The sequence below is a fragment of the Ixodes scapularis genome, unplaced genomic scaffold, assembly GCF_016920785.2.
Source record: "Ixodes scapularis isolate PalLabHiFi unplaced genomic scaffold, ASM1692078v2 PGA_scaffold0__279_contigs__length_252992795, whole genome shotgun sequence".
NCBI classification, from domain to species: Eukaryota; Metazoa; Arthropoda; class Arachnida; order Ixodida; family Ixodidae; genus Ixodes; species Ixodes scapularis.
In genome coordinates, this window is record NW_024609835.1 from 236,549,596 (window position 1) to 236,568,659 (window position 19,064).

At 42.0% G+C, this 19,064-nt stretch overlaps 2 protein-coding genes and 1 long non-coding RNA gene across 3 annotated transcripts; 1 reads left to right on the plus strand and 2 right to left on the minus strand.

The window, feature by feature from the left end:
- Positions 1–1,888: 1,888 nt before the first annotated feature.
- On the minus strand, positions 1,889–2,383 carry LOC120849782. The gene is made up of 3 exons (XR_005717996.1): positions 2,295–2,383; positions 2,083–2,190; positions 1,889–1,978 (listed from the first exon to the last, which is right to left on the minus strand). It is a non-coding gene; the product is annotated as an uncharacterized LOC120849782 (long non-coding RNA).
- A 102-nt stretch (positions 2,384–2,485) lies between these two features.
- Positions 2,486–3,364, minus strand: LOC115310262. The gene is made up of 5 exons (XM_040222021.1): positions 3,242–3,364; positions 3,053–3,112; positions 2,884–2,970; positions 2,704–2,805; positions 2,486–2,599 (listed from the first exon to the last, which is right to left on the minus strand). Exons 1-5 carry the CDS (start codon positions 3,362–3,364, stop codon positions 2,486–2,488), a joined length of 486 nt encoding a protein of 161 aa, XP_040077955.1.
- A 9,265-nt stretch (positions 3,365–12,629) lies between these two features.
- LOC120849787 lies at positions 12,630–18,246 on the plus strand. The gene is made up of 4 exons (XM_042294423.1): positions 12,630–12,918; positions 14,998–15,065; positions 16,108–16,324; positions 18,000–18,246. Exons 1-4 carry the CDS (start codon positions 12,630–12,632, stop codon positions 18,134–18,136), a joined length of 711 nt encoding a protein of 236 aa, XP_042150357.1. The 3' UTR covers positions 18,137–18,246.
- The last annotated feature ends 818 nt before the right edge of the window (positions 18,247–19,064 follow it).

The window sequence follows — 19,064 nt, forward strand, 5'->3', positions numbered from 1 at the left end:
GGAACAAAGCCAGAGACAATGCCAAAAGCTGGAATAGACAGGAGTGCAGATGGTTCTTTCACACCAAAGACAGTCTTGTTTTCAAGAAAAGCAGTTTCCATTTGCTGTTCCATTTCTACATCACTTTGATCAGAGTATGACTGTAGAGAGACTGGATAGCGCATGGCATTTTCAATATACTCTCCAGGGTGGTAGCACCAACTGCATCCATGATGTCCATTGAACTGTGTTGTCTTCTGCATGATAGGTCGTGCTACACTGTCAACACAACAGCAAAGTCCAATGACTTTGCTGTTTACAACTGTTCCATCATGCCTTTGCCACGAGACTCCCTCAGTTGCCAAACTGACCTCATCATCAGCAAATTTCCAGAAAAACATGTCCATGTTTGTGTCTTCTCCGCCACACCACAAACCGGCTAGTAATAGATTCTTTTGTCGCAAAGTCGGAGGGAACTCATTTATCGTTACTTGAATTGGCCAAATGGACATATTTGATGATTTGAAGACAGAGGCACCATCAGAATTAAATGTGTACGAAAGATTGTCTTCACTTGCAAGAATTTGACCTGGCTTTGAAAGTTGTTTGTACAAGACACCATTGTATATGTCCTCAATGTTAGATTGGTGTTCCTTCTTCCTTCGGAATCGATAATCAAGGTTGTTTTGAATATCAGGATTGCTTTCTAGCATGCGTTTCAGCTGGGGAGCCAAAGACAAAGTGATAAAATAAGACAACTTTTCTACAAGTGCAGAAGTTTGGCACTGAGCACAAGTCACATGCTTGCTTAAAAGTGTGTCTTTTGTAGCAATATAGGCAGAGCAGTAGTTGCAATAGACATGGATCGACATCATGTCAGATGGTACGGAAAACAGACCATTAAACAGGTACTTTGAACCAGGTAGCACTTCACAGCCAAATGTTATGTTCAAAAGTTGCAGGAAGTCAACAAGAGCAGAAAAGGTGAAACGATGTTTGCAAAACAATGTTAAGATCATGAGAAGGACCTCAGCCACCATGGTCTTCGAGCACCTGCAGATTGGAGAACAGAGCTCTATGTTGCCGGGATCCCTTGTCGCAGCTGCTGGGCTGGATGACAGTACATACTGTGGCTCAGGCGTACACTGGAACAGAAAAGAGATCCATAACTAGGATTCCGTGTTTTTAAAGTTTCTTTCGTGAAATTCGGAGGGTGTTTTTCGGAGTTTAGATTTTATCTGAAATTCTGCGTTTATCGGAGTTTATTTCTCGTAAATTGCCAATTCTCCGAAATTCGGAGCTTTGCTTCGCTGTATTTAACCAAAATTTTGAAATAAAAATAAACAGGCTCAGGTAATGAACACCTAACAATGCAGTGAACCTAATGTAAAGCGCTTCAAATATTTACAATGAGTGCAGCCCTGGAGTACTGCATCACTGTAAATATCACAAGGAATCAGCACTTACGTCCAGGTGGCTGCCAGGAGAGCCTTGGAGACAGTCACCTTCGTCGAGCAAGCAAGCCTCCTGAACCTGCGGCGAGTCGGGAGGTTCCGACGAAGGAGAAGGCTGAATCTGCAAAAGGGAAATTCAAGCACCTCAGTCGCATCGAGCACTACTTTATCATGGGCTGTGCCTATAGAGGGTCTTCACAGAAGTCATAATAAATCGGCACTTACGTCCAGGTGGCTGCCAGGAGAGCCTCGGAGACAGTCACCTCTGTTGAGCAAGCAAGCCTCCTGGACCTGCGGCGAGTCGGGTGGTTCTGAGGACGGAGACAGTCGAATCTGCAAAAGAGAGTTCCAAGCACCTCAGTCGCATCACTCACTACTTTATCATGGGCTGTGCCTATAGAGGGTCTTCGCAGAAGTCATAATAAATCGGCACTTACGCCCAGGTGGCTGCCAGGGGTGCCTTGGAGACAGTCACCTCTGTTGAGCAAGCAAGCCTCCTGGACCTGCGGCGAGTCGGGTGGTTCTGACGACCGAGACGGTTGAATCTGCAAAAGAGAGTTCAGAGCACCTCAGTCGCATCACTCACTACTTTGTCATTGGCTGTGCCTATAGAGGGTCTTCGCAGAAGTCATAATAAATCGGCACTTACGTCCAGGTGGCTGCCAGGGGTGCCTTGGAGACAGTCACCTCTGTTGAGCAAGCAAGCCTCCTGGACCTGCGGCGAGTCGGGTGGTTCTGAGGACTGAGACGGTTGAATCTGCAAAAGAGAGTTCCAAGCACTTCAGTCGCATCACTCACTACTTTATCATGGGCTGTGCCTATAGAGGGTCTTCGCAGAAGTCATAATAAATCGGCACTTACGTCCAGGTGGCTGCCAGGGGTGCCTTGGAGACAGTCACCTCTGTTGAGGAAGCAAGCCTTCTGGACCTGCGGCGAGTCGGGTGGTTCTGAGGACTGAGACGGTTGAATCTGCAAAAGAGAGTTCCAAGCACCTCAGTCGCATCGGGCACTACCTTATCATGGGCTGTGCCTATACAGGGTCTTCAGAGAAGTCATAATAAATCGGCACTTACTTCCAGGTGGCTGCAAGGAGAGCCTCGTAGACAGCCACCCCTGTCGAGCAAGCAAGCCTCCTGAACCTGCGGCAAATCGGGAGGAGGTTGAATCTGCGAAAGAGAATTCCAAGCACCTCAGTCGCGTCAGACACTACTTTATCATGGGCTGTGCCTATAGAGGGTCTCCAGAGAAGTCATAATCAATCGGCACTTACGTCCAGGTCGCTGTCAGGAGAGCCATGGAGGCCATTTCCATTGTCCAGAGATTTGGTTCTGCAGGGCTCTGGCAAACAAAATGGTCCTGACAACCTAGGAAGCTGCAAATAAAATATGATATATTTTCAGTTTCTTTTCATAGTTAGACTTACAAAATAAGTAACAACTGAGAGGCATACCCTAGTTTGCATTCGCCAGAATGTAGCACGAGGCACCTCAACCGAGGCGTTTGAGTGCAAATATTGCTTCCGGGATGTTACTGTGTCCTATGAGAAACACACAAAATATAAAATAATGCACCATGACGTTTAGCCAGTTTACAAATTGATAAAATAGAACCAGACTCACACGAGACGATGTTGGTACTTCTTGCACTGAGGAGAATCTCGATGACTCTTCGTCCTGGAGCTAAGGAGCAGAAGATCACCTTGTTCACCCCTCTTGAATACTTATATATATATATTCAAAATATTTGGGGTGTTTCAATGCTTTATTCATATATAAAGCCCTGGAGTTTTATAACATGAAAGTGCTTACCTCACGCTGACTGCCATTTCGTGACTGTATATACTGATCATGGATGTCAAGTTCACCAGCCTCTGGTGAGAAAGCTCCCACTGATGAGCTAGCAACCTGTGACTTGAAGGAAAACAAGCACATGCGAATCACCTCCTAAAATACATTCTCTGCTTTATCGGCTCTTTAGCTGCAGTAAAATGACTCCAAAAGAATTACCAAGAAGCATTCATGAATTATATGCAGATTTCTTTTCCAATTCATCTGATCACAGAACTTCTCGACATGCAGCTAGTATTACAAAAAGTTTTCTTGAAAACAATCGAGATTCGCATGTTGCAATGTGAGATACATTGTATTTTTGAATCAGTGGCATAATATGTCGAAACCACATACAGGCTTTTCTTTTTAGTTCTTTACAGAATTTAAACAAAAAAAAAGAAGGTTATAGCTATGTGAACGCCATATTCATGTATGTTTGTAGGGCTCGGCAGACATTAGATGATGGGATAAACGTCACAGTATGTTACATGATTAACAAATTTTCTTGATTAACTTTTTAAATAGTGGTTTGATGGGCCTAGTTGCAATAGCAGTTTTAAAACGGGCCATCAATAAAGCCAGCCAAATTGACACAGCTTCTGGAGAAAGGAGCTCTGAGATATTCATAGTTAAAACTTCGCCTTTCTTTACTTGATTTAAAACCGCATGCTAAAGGGTGCGCCTGATTATGATGCGTAGAAGAGAGACGCATCTATTTCGGGTCCATCGTCACTATCTCGACAGCATGTCTTTGGTCGATGAGCTGGTGTAACACTTCCAAGATAGTGACGGATACACAGAAGTAACTAGGACTATAACACTCTTCTATATCACTCTGCTACTAAAGATTTAATAACAAAGAAATGAATGTGGGACAGATTCTTTTATATAGAAGCGGGACACATCAAGCAATAACGTTTAGATTTCTGGAATCCTTGTGGGATGTATATCAAATTTGCCCAACTGATGCCCCTCCCCTCCCTATCACCTGCTTCTCCAAACATGCCAGTGCAAAGCAGCAAAGCTAGCCGGCCGCGCGCGCCGAGGAAAGAGCCCTTATAGCCCTTATAGAATGCTATAAGGGCTTGACTCCCTTATAGCATTCAGTGAAAGTATGGTGGTCAGAAGTGCCAGTGGTGCAGGGGAATAATACAACCGCTTTTTATTTTGCAGGCATGAATTTCGCTTACGTCCAGTTTACGGACTGCAGCCGTCTGAAGGAAATCGTTGAAGTGACTGACATAAAAAATTTTGCTCCGCGTAGCCAGAAGGACTACTGCAAAAATAAGCTGTATGAAGTCTATTGGAGCCCAGATAGATCTTCCGGAATAGAAGGAGAACCCGGATACTACCCTGCGAGGATATTGCTTCTAGCAGGTGATATATTTTATTCCATATGAAAATCTGGACATGTAAAATGAGTTCAATGCGGGTCATACTTTTGGCATTCACTAAATTAAAGAGGAACCTCTTACGGACATTTATGATTGGATATCAGACCTGACCTTGGTGGGCAGGAACATGATTGTCTTTACTACAAGCTCCTGATTCTGACATGTACATCAAAAATAACTTTCTTCCAATAATAGGCTTTTCTTTTTTTTTTGCCTTTTAAAAGGCGACAATGCACCAGCTAGCTTGCCCAAGTTACCATAATACTGCAATGGTAGACACATGTTGCAATGTAATTTAAGTACATGACACATTTCTGAGAAGTAAGTAGTAAAACACTAGTGCGGTGCCCTGAATGAGACTGATGCTGCCGTGGCGCCGAGGTTCATTGTTGCGGTGTTAAGAAAGGTGACCCACCTGCAGATTTTTATTTAGTGTTGGCAGACTGAACCGCCTCAGTGTTCAGGTCCTAAAAATTAAACCAAATGCTTTTCTTGTGTAAAAGAAAGGCTGCAGCAAACTTTTGTATTATTTGTAGTTGCAAGCAGAGACTTTTGAAATATTGCCGCACGCGCAGCTGGCCAAGTAGGCAGCGCGCGTGTGGCCTAACGGTTATTTCGCCTGCCTCCCACGCGAAAAGCCAGGGTTCGATTCCTGGGAGCAACGTGTATTTTGTTTATTCCTGCAATTTAGTGTTCTGGAAAATTCGCGAATCCTGTTGCTTGTTTGAGGTCCGAATGTTCTACGCCGATTATTCCAGAAGCCCACGCGTGTACATGGGGTTTCGCGTGGTGAGCCAAAGTCAGTTTCGCCTCAGCGTTTGATCCTGCTGCTTCGCCGCCTTCGATGCCCGCGACGCTCTGTTGTTACATTTTTTTTTTCCTTTTATTTTTGGGCACAAGTTTGCCCCATTAAACGTTTAGTTTCTTCAGTTATTACCGCCTCATCACTTGTCATTCATGACAATATTGACCGTCCTTGTGAGCAGCTACTAGTAGAGTTAGATTACTCTCTGTTTGCATTGATGCACAGAAGTACATTTGACACTTTTGTGTTTCCTTACAGCTTTATAGGTTACTCCCCAGTGTGTGAAGTGAACATAAACAAAAAGTTTAACATAAGAATAAATATTTCAATCGAAAAATATTTCTTTGCATCAAGATAGCACTCCATTTTTGACTTCTTTCATTTTTATCATATTTTATCTAAACTACAAGCATGAAAAGCTATATTTTTTTTACAATTTAACGTGATGTTTATATAAACTTGGTGTCTATACAGGAGCACGGGAGAGCACACTGTTTACAAACAAGCGGCTTCTGGGTACATCGGGCATGGGCACTGCGTATGAGCAGCATACAATCTTTGGAGGGGAGAGCAAGCAGGCTCTGCTTGCTTGCTCTCATTGCGATAATGCTAATGGGCATGCTCGAAAGGGCGGAGTAATGAAATCACCGGTGCTCTTCCCCCGCTTAGTTTCGGTCTCGCGCTGTTTACCAGACAGCCTACCCCTTAGCGTCTACTACGAATTTGTAATCAAAATTTGATGTCACGGCTAGACCGTATTGATGTTGAGTTTCAATTCTCAGAATCCATTATGCACCCTCAGGCGAAAAATTAAAAAGTTAATTAAAACATTTTAGTTCACTAAGTATCAAATTTCAACTTTTTTTTCTAGAGGCCAGGCTAGGTAATTTGAGCCCCAGGGCTCAAATTACCCTATCACGTTTACTTTTTGTGTAAATTAAGTGCAGCTAAAAAAAATGCCCTGTATACTTAATTTTTATATGTAAGGAGGCATATACTAAAGAGCATACTCTAATTAGATTGTGTGGAGAAAATAGTTAGTGGCACCGACCTCCTATACTTCCCCAAAATATATTTTTTTCAAGCTTTCTTGGAGATTTTATTTTTCTAAGAATTGGGGGACTAGACATGACAAATGAAAGAAGTCAAAACTGTAGATACCATCTTGACCAAAATATTTTTAGATATTTAATTTCATGCAAAACGTTTTTGGTTACATTCCCTTCACACATTTGGGGGTAAAAGATAAAATATGAACAAAAACAAACATGTCAACTGCACTCATGTGCATCATCTTATTCAAGCAGAGCCATTAACTCTCTGATTATTTTAATATGTGACTGTGTAGAGACAAAGACAGAGATTGAGGCTCGGCTTCAAGGGGGCAAAAGGATTTCTGTCCCGAAAGTACTCAACTCTTCACCTGAAGACACAAAGGAAAATGATTGTAGAACCCGTCCAGAAAGCCCAATGGTAAGTTCTTTATTTCTTGAGACCCTACTGTTGCCTCAACTTTTCCAACAAGAACCGATTTGGTTCCAGCAAGAAATTCATCTATATAACAGCTTGCACTGACTTAATTTGGTCCTCCTTTCTGGTGTCCAAACTTCCGTGAGTGCCTTCTTCACTGCATTCAGTTATAAGGGGAGAGAGTTTGAATGGTTATACCTTTGTATTTATCACTATGTGTAGTTCTTTGTGCCCCCAATGAGATGTCAGGCCAAATGAATTCCCACGGTTTCCCCATGGCACCATTAGGCACATATGGAAAAAAACAAAACAAATATTTATCTTCAATTTCGTGGCGTCGTCTTCTCAAGATTCGTGGGTATGCGATCAGGCCATGCGTTCTGGCACCATCACCGTCAAGTCGGTCAAGTCAATACGGCCGCCATCTTCCTTGTCTAGTGTAGACCAACGTCGCCTATGATTCCCGCAAGTTCTGACTAAAATGTTAAATATTTTTCTCAAACAGTGCGAATTGGCGATTTTCTTTTTCTGTGTGTATGTCAGGCACGTATCCAGGGGGGAGGCCCATGGGGCCCAGGCCCCCCCGAAATCTTCCATTTTGCTGGGACCTCCTCTCCCCCCTCCCCCACACATACAGCATTTTGTCATGGGCAGCCCCCCCCCCCCCCGAAATAAAATTCTGGCTACGTGCCTGGTGTATGTGATGTAAGCACGTAATATTCTGCTGTTACCAGATCTATTTTAATAACCTATCAACAAATTGGCAGTGACAGTAGGAATAAAGAGAAAATACATTTGCATGATTTTCATAAAACGTTCCTTATCTCATTTGCACAGTGTTAATGTGCCCTCTTATAAGTCTTCCTCTGAAATGGCACATAAAATAAACTACATACTAATTGGAAAGTGATTAAATAACAAATGCTGGGATAACCAATGAAGCTTTTTCCAGTAAGTGTCTGCCTCTGCACACCCCCTTTCTCGTGACCTTCACTGCCGCTCGCCATTCTTGCAGGACACTGTCCTGCTGCGACATCAGTCTGTTCTTACGAGAGCAGGCGAGTCGAGTTGCCTTTCATTTTGGAGGTCGCAGCGAAACCGTCAGGCGGCTCCTTACTCAAAAGAGGTCTATTGGACATTTCCGGCCCAATTGGCATCACCAATTATTCATCTTAATGCCACTTGTATTCAACTGGTTATGTTGGTGCCAATTGAACTTGCAGTTGTATCCAAGTGGTACCAACTTGGTCAAACTATAATTGAAATTCCAATGGTTATTTCTTACTTGGGTATACGCCTTGACTGCTATTACATCTCCCAACATTGAAATGTGACCTGTCAAAAACAAAGGTTACATAGATTGTGACTTAATTGTAAGCTAACATGTGATAAGACCTCTGTAGTAAATGACACTAACAGATAGATCTCTGTTCTTATTGGTCGGCCATTTCATTCTGGTTCTTTCAACCTTTTTTTTTTCAAGTGGTGGCTGCTATAGTAACCTTTAAAATTTTAATATTAATTAATTAATTTATTTGGCACCTTAAAGGCTCGAAGTCATTACGTAAGTTTGCAATAGAAAAAGTACAGAACATGAGTACGAAATATCGGCAAGAACATAACATCAAGACATATAAGTTAGTTATCTTCTAAAGGAAAATAAAACTGGATCATAGAGACAATTGGTTCAGAGAGGTGATTCCATGCTTATGCAAAACAATGGTTTAACCTTCAAAGTACATCTAAAACTTAATTTGAGCCCTTGGGCAATGTTGATGGCCATGGCGGCCTTTAGAAAAAAGGTGAAATTAGGTAATTGGTTGATTAACTAAAATGTATTAACTTTTTTTAATTTCTCACTTGAGGGCACATAATGTATTTAAAGAATTGAAGCTCGACCTCAATATGGTCTAGCCGTGCTGTCAGATTTTGAAACAAATTTGTAGTAGGTGGTAGCTGAACCGTTATGAACGAGTTCAAACTGGTTTGACTGTTATTCTTTTGGTTCTGGAGCCGAACCTGAACCGAACCAATATGTCTGAACCGTAACTCAAACCGTAACCGGAAAAGATTTCGGTTCGACACCCTGCACATAGCGATTACGGTAATTAATCTGTTAAATAGTTTTGCATAATTTACTTTTTTAATTATTAGACATACACCAAAGCTTTGATGAGAAACTTGGCCATATTCGAAAACCCCTATATCAGTCAATTTGAGAGAGATTGCAAGTGCATATAAAGTGTACTGATGATAAGAAACAAAAAATCTTTGCATGCGCTAAGCATTTTGGTACATTTTCAGGGCCCAGAAAAATGGTACACCTGCACCCAATCTTCCTAATTTGACTGATTTAGTGTTTTTCGAGGACGCCCGGCAAGTTTTTAGGGGAAACACTACTCCAGAAGGCTAACTTTCGAACCGTTTGTCTTATTGCATGAAATTTGCAGGGTGTACTCATAGCACTGGACAAGGATGCTGTGGACATTTTCAACCCTATAAATTTATCCCACGATGAGTTACATAAAAGTTCATAATAAAAAAGTGTATCTGCTGAGGAAAGCTATCGTTTAAAAAGGGTAATGAAAATGACCAGTTTTTTGGCTGGAACATACAGCAGAATACTTGTTTCAAACGACTATGAAAAGAAATTTCAAAAATTACAAGATTTATTCATGAAAAAATATGAAAAGAAGTTTTTTTTGTGTACATTTGATTTAAAAGTAATATAAACTTTTCATAACAAAAGAGCATAAAAATGCAGAAAGTAAGTTCACAGTCGTGTTCTCCAGAAAATTTTAATATAGAAAAACCGAAATATATCTGCACGCATAATTTTGATTATGAAATGATAGCTTCCCTGAACTGATATTTGACACTAAAAAGAGAAGCTGAGATAAATGCACTTGAAGTTTCATGATGACGTTTTAAAAATTTATTTTTGCGTCTTAAAGGGACCATGAAATGATATTAAAATCGAGTTTCATCCACCGCACGTCGTAAAAGGTGTGAAAAGAAACACAAAAACACAAAAATAGGGAGCCAAAAAAAATTATTTGCTATAGAACTTTTAAAAGAAAACTGGACTCTTTTGCGCCTTCCTTCCTTCGCCTGTTCACTACGATGTATCCGCGGAAATGGAGCACGTCAGCCAAATCCAGGTCGCCTATTGGGTAAGAGCCTACCTCACCAGCTCCGCGATCGTAAACAATAAATAGCCGGCGAATGTTTCCTAAAAGTTTTGTTAAATAATATTCAGATCCACATTTTGTAGCATAATTAGAGATGTGTGGCGAAAATTGCCAAATTTGATAATGCTGAGAGCCAAGCGCCATCTATCGTGTGGTAAACGAAGCAACTACTGCGCGTGCGCAGTAGGGCAGGGCCGACATCAGAACGGTTATTTCCTTTGGTTTCCCTCCTCTCAAAACTCTGACTGACTGAACGTTTATTTTTCTACGTGTTCTTCCCGCGCGTGCCGACTTCAAGCAGCAAGAAAACAGTGCTTAAAACAGACCACGACGAACAAGAACGCTGGATCCACCGACTCCGACGAAGCGAGGTGCTCAGAATATAGGCCTAGCAGGCATTCCGACTCGGCGCTGCGTTGCTTCGTCGCAAGACCGTCTGCCTACGACCGGCTGGCGTGCTAAATGGAATATGCCCGCGCGACCCTTGTGGACCCTTCCCGTATTATAGTTTGATCACTGACCTCAATTCTAGATTAAGAGGTGAGGTCAATCTCTTCCCCTTGTTTTCCGAGGCAGTGTTGACGAACACTCGTCGAAAAGGGACTCTCGTCCATTCTATCTTGTTTTGTGTGATATAGAGCTGAAATAAACGCCGTATGGATTACCTTCGTAACACGGTATGTACACTTTGTTATTGGTATGCCATTTTTATTCTGACAGACTGCACGTCACTGTCGAGCTATAACAGTTCGTGGGAGGTATACGTACAACCCCGGTCTAACCTTTCTTTGCCGAGTGTCGCGTCAGTATCGAGTTGCAATCGTAAAAGAACGGTCCCGAAGCGATTACAAACAGCGCGAATACAGCACTTCCATCGAACGCGCGCGTCCGCTCCAAGTGTAAACAGGTATTTACGTGGCTCTTGCTGACACTCGTAGTTCAAACGTATCTTTTTTAACGTCGGCTCGCTCCTGCATCTCCGAGGCCGCGAAAAACGCCATCTACGTCGCTTTGCAAACGACTGACACGGGCCGGCCCTTCTGCCAACAATGACAGGGTGGTTGACTTCTGGAGTCTTCACCGGAAGACTCGCTGCACTTCCCAACAGGCATACCGGCGTATGGGACTAGTCCCATGCTGTCGCTGTAGCGCAACATATCTCATTGAATTTCGCTCAGCTGTGATGCGGCGATGAGGGGCGCCGATTCAGGAAGTACGTCGGTGACATCAGCGCAGTAAAACCTACCGGCGCACCCCAACTCGTTGCCGCTAACACTCCCATTCTCCTATTGCCGAGAGAACTTCCGGTTCCGGAAACGGTTTACGTCACGGCTTGTTTTGCGGTCAGTTGGAGAGAATGAAAAAGTCGATATTTCAATAATTTTTTGTGTAGAAGTTAATAAACCGAGACGAAAACGGATGCCTGTTCGGCATTCAGTGAACATTGACGGTTTAATGTAAAAGTTATCTGGAAAAAGTAAAAAGGTCATTTCATGGTCCCTTTAAATGTCAGAAATTCTTTCCAGTAGTGTAGGTGATGTCTTCCTCAAACTTCTGATATACTGACATTGCTTTCAGCTATTTTCACTTGTGGATGGCGAGTGCTACGCAGTGCAGCACACCTCACCAACATAAAAAGAATAATTATTTTTGACATTGATTGTCAGTGCACACTGACAAGACTTTGTGAGAGTGTTTTTTGTTATCCATACATGCCAAAACTTTGCAGTTCTGAATATGCATTTAAAAAAAAAGGTGAAATCCCCCTTTTAAAAGTGCCATAATGCTAGTTCCCTTTCATTAATATTTTTGTCAGTCTTGCATGAAACTCCTTGCATATACTTTGTCTTACCTTAGCATGGACTATTGTTGGCTGCATGTGCTAAAAGAGCTAATTGCCTTGGGTGACGCCTCGCAGGCCACACAAACGCTCGTGCAGTGCGAGCGCCAGTCAACGCAATCAAGGCTACAGTCTCGTGCCAGCACAGCATTTGCGGTTAGCCCATGCTAGGGTGAGACGAAGTATAGTAATGATAATATGGTTCTTTTAGGCGGTCCAGTCTTTTTAACAAAAGGAAAGTTCCATTAGGATGCTTCTAATTTATTTTACAATTTGCTTACTCAAACTGGCAGACATTTGGAGAATTGTTGCTTGTGCAATTAGGCAGCTAATAAGCAAATATTTGTTAATTAACTGCAAGCCAGTTATTGTCTGCAAATTTAAATTTTGACCGACTCCAGTGATGCATAAAGGCTCAGAGGCGACCGCAAAACATTGTCAACCTTTAGAGGCAAGTAACCTAGCTATGATGGGATTGGAACCACATTGGGAATCCAACCAATTTAGATTTAATGACCAGTGGTGAAAAATAAAACAAAACAAAAGGCTATCTACAACATGGGTTGCAGGAGAGAAGACAGGGCAGGCTAGCCATATGTTAAAATATGGTGTCATAAAGAAGTTTTATTTACATTTTGACCCACAGGCACATCAGAAGTCTGCAAAAATGGCAACTGCAGCAGCCATGAGGAAAGTGTTGTCCATGAAGCTGCAGCAGAAGCGAAACAGCCCTCTCTTTAGTGATCATGGAACCCCTTGCTCAGACAGTGATGACGGTGCAGTTGTGCCTGAGAAGGTTTACCAGGAACTTGTTGCCAAGTATCGCCGAGCGAAGGAGAGCATTAAGGAGCTAAATACGAAAATTGACAATCTGAAAACAGCTGGGCCAAGTCAGTTTGAGGATATTATTTCAAGGCTGGAACAGATCGAGAAGAAACTCGATAAAAGTACCAGTGGTATGTTTCCCTACTTTCCAGTAAATGTGTGTTTGACTATTTTAAAAGAAATTTTGAAGCAGGTTTCTCACTTTGGCAAAATAGTGCTAGGAATAAATATTTAAGCTTCATGAATTGAGAAAAAGGCATCAGTTCACATGTCCTGGTCTTGGCAAAAGTACAGTCGGCACGAACTGAAAGGTGAATGGCAGGCCGATGGTTTTCTACTCGCCACCAGTGCTACTCTGTAGCTTGGGACCAGCCAATCAAGGGACTAACAGAAACTACTCCGATGTGTTAGACCTGCTGCACTCGCTGCGTCTCAAGCTTCAGGGTAGCGCCGGCAGTGTGCCAAAAACTATCAGTCTACCGTTTTCAGTTCCTTTTGTGCCGATTGTACATATAAGGGGCTCACATTCTATTTTTTTCTGAACTGCTTTATTTGTTTTTGTGAAGATAAGGTCTCTCTGCCCCTTACTGAACCAATGAGATATCAATAGATACAGTAGAACCTCAGCGTGCTTTTCAGCGACCGTAGAAAAAAAAAATTGCATCACCCGGGAAAATGTAACAACCGATAACGCTGTTGGTGGAACTAGAGATGTGACGGGGAGCAACCCTCACATTGGGATTTACACCAGAATGGCTTTTGGGGGTTCGGAGAACTACCATGTTAGTTACCATATAGCTGGGCATTCTTTTTCGGCACAGTTGTTTAGAACTAGCACTCAACCACTACCGTATCTACCCTATTAAAGCGCGACCACGATTGCTACTTCGAGGGGCAACTTTTCATATTGCTCAGTAGGGAAAATAGAACCACGAATGTCGTGTGAGGCTAATTGAGAAATAAAAAGGTACCTTTATTTTCCTAGAAATCGTTTCCAATACGATTTCTGACAACTGTACTCATTCACGACGAGCAGCGATCAAGTTTTTCTCAGCTCTTGCTCCGCTCCCGAAGCCTATAAACAGGCGTCACACTGAGCCCGCTGCGTTGCCATCATTTCCATCAAAACGTGTTAAGATCCAAGAACTAAAACACGCACTAGAAACCGGTGAGTTAAACGGACTCTAATCGCGCCATCGCTCGCTCGCTGGCCGCTATAGATTCAAACGGATTTGGATTCGGATTTGACTAGATGATTTGAAGACTCCAACAGAGGCCGAGAGGCATATGTTGCCAACAGAAGACCGGAAATCCGCCACTCCCAGGATCGCGGGTTCGGGAGTGCCGAGGGGCAGATTTTGGACGTAACAACCTGGAAATCAAACGCAACAGACGGGAAACTAGTATATGTATTTCTATGGGAGTTAAACAGGACCGGCACTTATGAACGTAACAGCCGTGAAAACGTATCAACCGGGAACATACCAACGAGGTTCTACTGTAATAAAGTTATTAATTCTTGATGGAGTTCGAACATAAAGGTTCGAAGTTTATAAGGAAAATTTTAAATGTATAAAAAGCAACATGCTGCAGTCACTACTGCTCTGGCTTCTTGAGGTATGTAACACCATAGAGACTGAGCATCGCCCTTAATTACGATGTAATTGCATGTGATCAGAGTGACAGGTGCTTGCGTTATCTTTTCTACTGCAGAAATTATGATTTAATTTTTGGAAATGCGCTAGCTGGGGGTCTAGCCTCACAGGCATGTGACCGTTTTTTTTTTGTTCTGGTTGCCAAGGCTGAAAGCGCCGATTCGTACAGGTACATTGACGTGAAGGGCAGGCAAACTTCGACAGCTCTGTTTGACATCGGGTTCGCGTTGCTCTTTCGACAAAAATGCTCCCAAGCACTCGACAACTTCCATATTCCCTTTGCGCTTGCTCTTCGAAACTGATGATAAGACATTTGAAGCAGTGACAAAGCGCTTTTGGATCTTCGTTGTCTTCCTGAGGCTCTGCGACCCACTCTGACCACCTCTGGTATAGAAGCGTCATTTTTCTCCAACCAGCAGCTTTTTTTCATTGCCCTTGTCATTTTCAGTTTTTTGTATTAACAATTGTAAACCAGGAGCGAATGTGTCAATTAGCCTAATGTGAACATTTTTGGCAATGGCACAGTTGAAGATACCTTGCTATGATGTTTTCCAGTGCTCTCGGCAAAGCAGTGTACAGAACCCATCCCAAAAAAGGCGCGCTTGACGACCAACGGCGAAACGGTAAGTTCGAGCCCTAAATGGGTGTTTTTTTTCCATTCTATAAGGTTATTTTTCCATCGATAGATGTTAGTCTATTGATAAATCTATTGTCTCAGCTGGTTCACTTATTTACGAAAATTAAATAAATAAAATAAAAAATCTCCGTTATACATTGCTGAGAAAAGTTTCGCCAATAAGCCATGTAGGCTGTTTTAAGTATATGCAGCTCCAGTTCAGAGATCAGGGGTAACTGGACGAAAACTCACAGGACAAATGCTCAGTATTCCCACAGACCCAGACAAAAGCTAACCAGGCCAATAACTGGCAGACAAACATCATTGGTTATTAACATAGTTATTGCTTATTTTTCATGCTCTGATTAATTTTAAGATAAATTAATAATAAGATAAATTAATAATTGAATTGGTTGTGTACAGTTGGAAATGAAAGCAGCCTTCTGCAACAAGTTAGCCTGAAAGAAGTGGCACAAGTGTGTTACATGCAGTGGCCTGCATATAATGTCGTAGAGTAGAAATGAAATTGGCCACTACTTTCGCTTTTCTGTCATGTTTTATAAGGGTTTAATACGAAATTGAAACCTCAAGACAATTCTACTTGAACTTTTTGGCCCCCAGAAACAAAGATTCAGTCCTCGTATGAAAATAGGTGATAAAGACACTATTTTTGCCTCGTTAAGCATCTGTTCAGGTGCAGTCAGAAAATGGTGAACTTTTGTCCGGGTCCATGAAAAAAGGTGGATTCAGGATGCAGACTCTGGCAAAACCTAACTTTGCTGTGCCTTGTGCATTTTCACAATTTCGAAAGTATAGTAGCCATTATTTTTAGCTAAGGTTGATGTGCATCACTTGCCCAAGATCCTCTAAGCATATTGGAAGACCCGGTGTTCGATACCTGGATGCACAAAAGTTTTCTTTCATTTATTTGCTTTTTTAGCGGTTTCTAATGTTGTTTATTTTTTTTTTCATATAATCAGTATGCTTCATTCATCAGCATATTTGAATTATTAAAATAATTGCATGTTCATTTAACTTTACAATTGCAGGTGTGTATCAACAACGTAGCGACGATAGCCCTCACTCAGTGGTTGACATGCCAGCGACAGAAGAAAGAATCCTTGTTCGTACGTAACCTCACAGTTGCTATGTGGGGTAAAGAGTCTCTTCAGCAACGATCAACGCAAGGCAAGCCAGCAAATCGTGGCCCTGCGGCCGGCACGCAAAAACCACAGCTAACGCCTGAGAAGGTTGCTGCATTGGAAGGTTCGTAATTTCATGGCAGCTTGCGGTAATTTCAAGCAAAAGCATTCGGTAGTAATGCTAACAGTGCAAATATTTTATGAAATCCCATTTGTAAAGTCCCCTTCTCCCTATACATTTAATTTTTCCCAATTATTTTGTTTGTTCAATTAACTTTGTCCACTTAATTTCTAGTGTCTGCATCTAGTAAGTTCTATAATATTTGTGAAATATATTTGAGGTAGGACATTTCAGTAACAAGTATGTTCAAAAACTGTCTGCCCTTCAATATTATATTCAAGAGCACTAGGTTACCGCTTGCGACCATGACCACAAATTTCTGGGTCATACTGCAGCTGGCCAGTCTTCTGGCCTGTCTATGAATAAGCAGACAAAATCATTGAAATCTCCTGTTTACGGAGGGGTACGTACAGGCATCAAATTCGTAATATAGTGCCGAAGGTGATGTGTAGTTATATATCAGGTGGTCACGTAGGACAAAGCTGGGATATGACAGGAAGAATTCTACAAGATCTGGTTATTATATGTGACTGCCAAGGGAGGCAGTCAAAATATAAATTCTTGACGGACTGTCGGATAAGACACACAATATGTGACTGCAGTCGGTGTGCCGGCCATATCAGAAGACTATGTACAATACATAAGCTTACCTTGTACCTAAAAAAAGAAAAACATGGTGCCCTACTCAAGCTATTAGCCTTGGCTGATTCCATTTATTGCCCTAAAGAGACAGGCTGATTGAATAGGAGAAGGGATCACTTGGGGTCCTAAGCGTGTCTCTGAAGATGAGTCCGTCCCTATAGACGCTTTGCAGCAGATGTGCATGGACGCCGCCATAACTGACCTTCAGTTTTTGTTTCCTCTTATTCCGTTTATTTCACTTCATGATTACCATGACAGGCCAGGTTATTGCCACATTATATTCAACTGTGTCCTTTTCTAAAGCATCGGCCTTTGTAGAGGATCGTCAACTACCGTTTCAGTTGCTCGGCATCTCGGTAAGACAAGAGAAGGTCGGCTATGGCGGCTGTAATTTGGCGCGTGTGTAAAGCGTCTATAACATAAAAACTGAACATACCTATGCTCCACGTTCTGTTACATTTACTAAGCCACCATACTCGGTCCAGGTCAAATATGAGAACTGATAGTTTTCATTAATCTTTATCATAACATAGTGACAAGGATTTTTTAGTCTAAACACATTTTGTGTTAATATAAAATACTTATTTGGGAAACCTCAGCTTGTTGAAACAGTGTCTCTGAATTAAGGCCCTGCTAAAGCCAGTGCTTGAGCGGGAGTAGAAGGCAAAAGTCTCGTCTATTGCAGTTGCACACCCTATTTTTTTACCCTGCCTCCTTCAGTATCTGCGTTTACTGAGATGCAAGGTAGTAGGCACACACACACACACACACCATATTTGCGCGAGCGGTCACACGTAACATCGCAGCCATCTGAAATGTTTCAAAATTTCTTTTAACGTGCCACAGTAGCTTAGCAGTGTGGGTCACAACTGAAGGGACGCGGGTTTGAACCCAAGCCAGTACCACTCTTTCTGAGATGCTTCTTTTTATGCAGCTAAATTTTCATGCGATCCACTTTTGTTATTTTGGACTGCCTTTGAGGAGTGCTTGGGACCAGTCTTATAACGGCTTTCTTTTTAAAATGTTTTTTATCTAGATTGCAATGAAGACTGGCTCAGGCAACATGGAGCAAGTGGGGACATCTTGGTCGAACGAATGGAACACATGAATAGCCACGTCATCAGCACGATCAGAGATTGCAATCGAGTAAAGAAGAACCTTTTTGATGAGTAAGACGGAGACAGGCAGCTAACACCTGCCTTCCTCTCTTCGCAATGCCCCTGTCTGCAGTTGCCTCGAGGGAACAAGTGAAGACCACCTTGACCACTTAATGTATCTTTTTGACTTCTGGTTACAAAAAGGTTAGATTTTTAATTTTTGGTGTGTTCAAGTAAGACATAGGAGCAAAGAACTTCTCAGGTGCAGAACTCACCAATCACATGTGGAATTTTTTTTTTTCTGTAGCTCCTTTTTGCCCTGCTCCAACGTTTTTCGTGAAGCTTTTTAAAGCCGAAAGTTGATGTCTTGCTTTAAGTGAAAAGGAAACTTTTCTCCATGCAGCTCCTTACTTGGGTCCGTCAAGAATGAACACGAAACACTAAATAACTAATATTTTTCGTGTTACCGAAAGCATAAAAGAACAATTCTCCATTTATTGTGTCGAACCAGCGCCAACTTGAAGTGACGCTGATGAGCAGATACTTTATTTTCTCATAGTCAATTTCAGTGTTTGTTGACCTCCTATGTGAATTGAACAGTGGATGCAATGTTCAACTAGATTTGTTTTGGACGAATTTAACTGAAGATTTCCTACATTTACCAAAAGCGTAAAGAAACATTTTTTTGTGTGCCTAAGTACAGTACAACTTGAATTTTATGCAGGCCTTATGGGGTGTCTTATCGCCAGTCACTTTTCTGTTTATTCATGTTAGTTGTGAAATAAAATGAGCACATGTGTTCAACATTTGTTTTCTCTCAGCAACCCCTCTGGCAAGCATGAAAGACAAAAGATAGTGTGCACAAGATTGAAATTCTGCTCCTGAGTTGAAATTTAATGCCATGTTCGAAAGGATTTCGCGACTGACAAGTCTGAAATTGTTTAAATGTGGCTCAGAGCTATGCAAGAGTCAAATCTGTTAGACCTTCTAAAATCTAAGTTAGA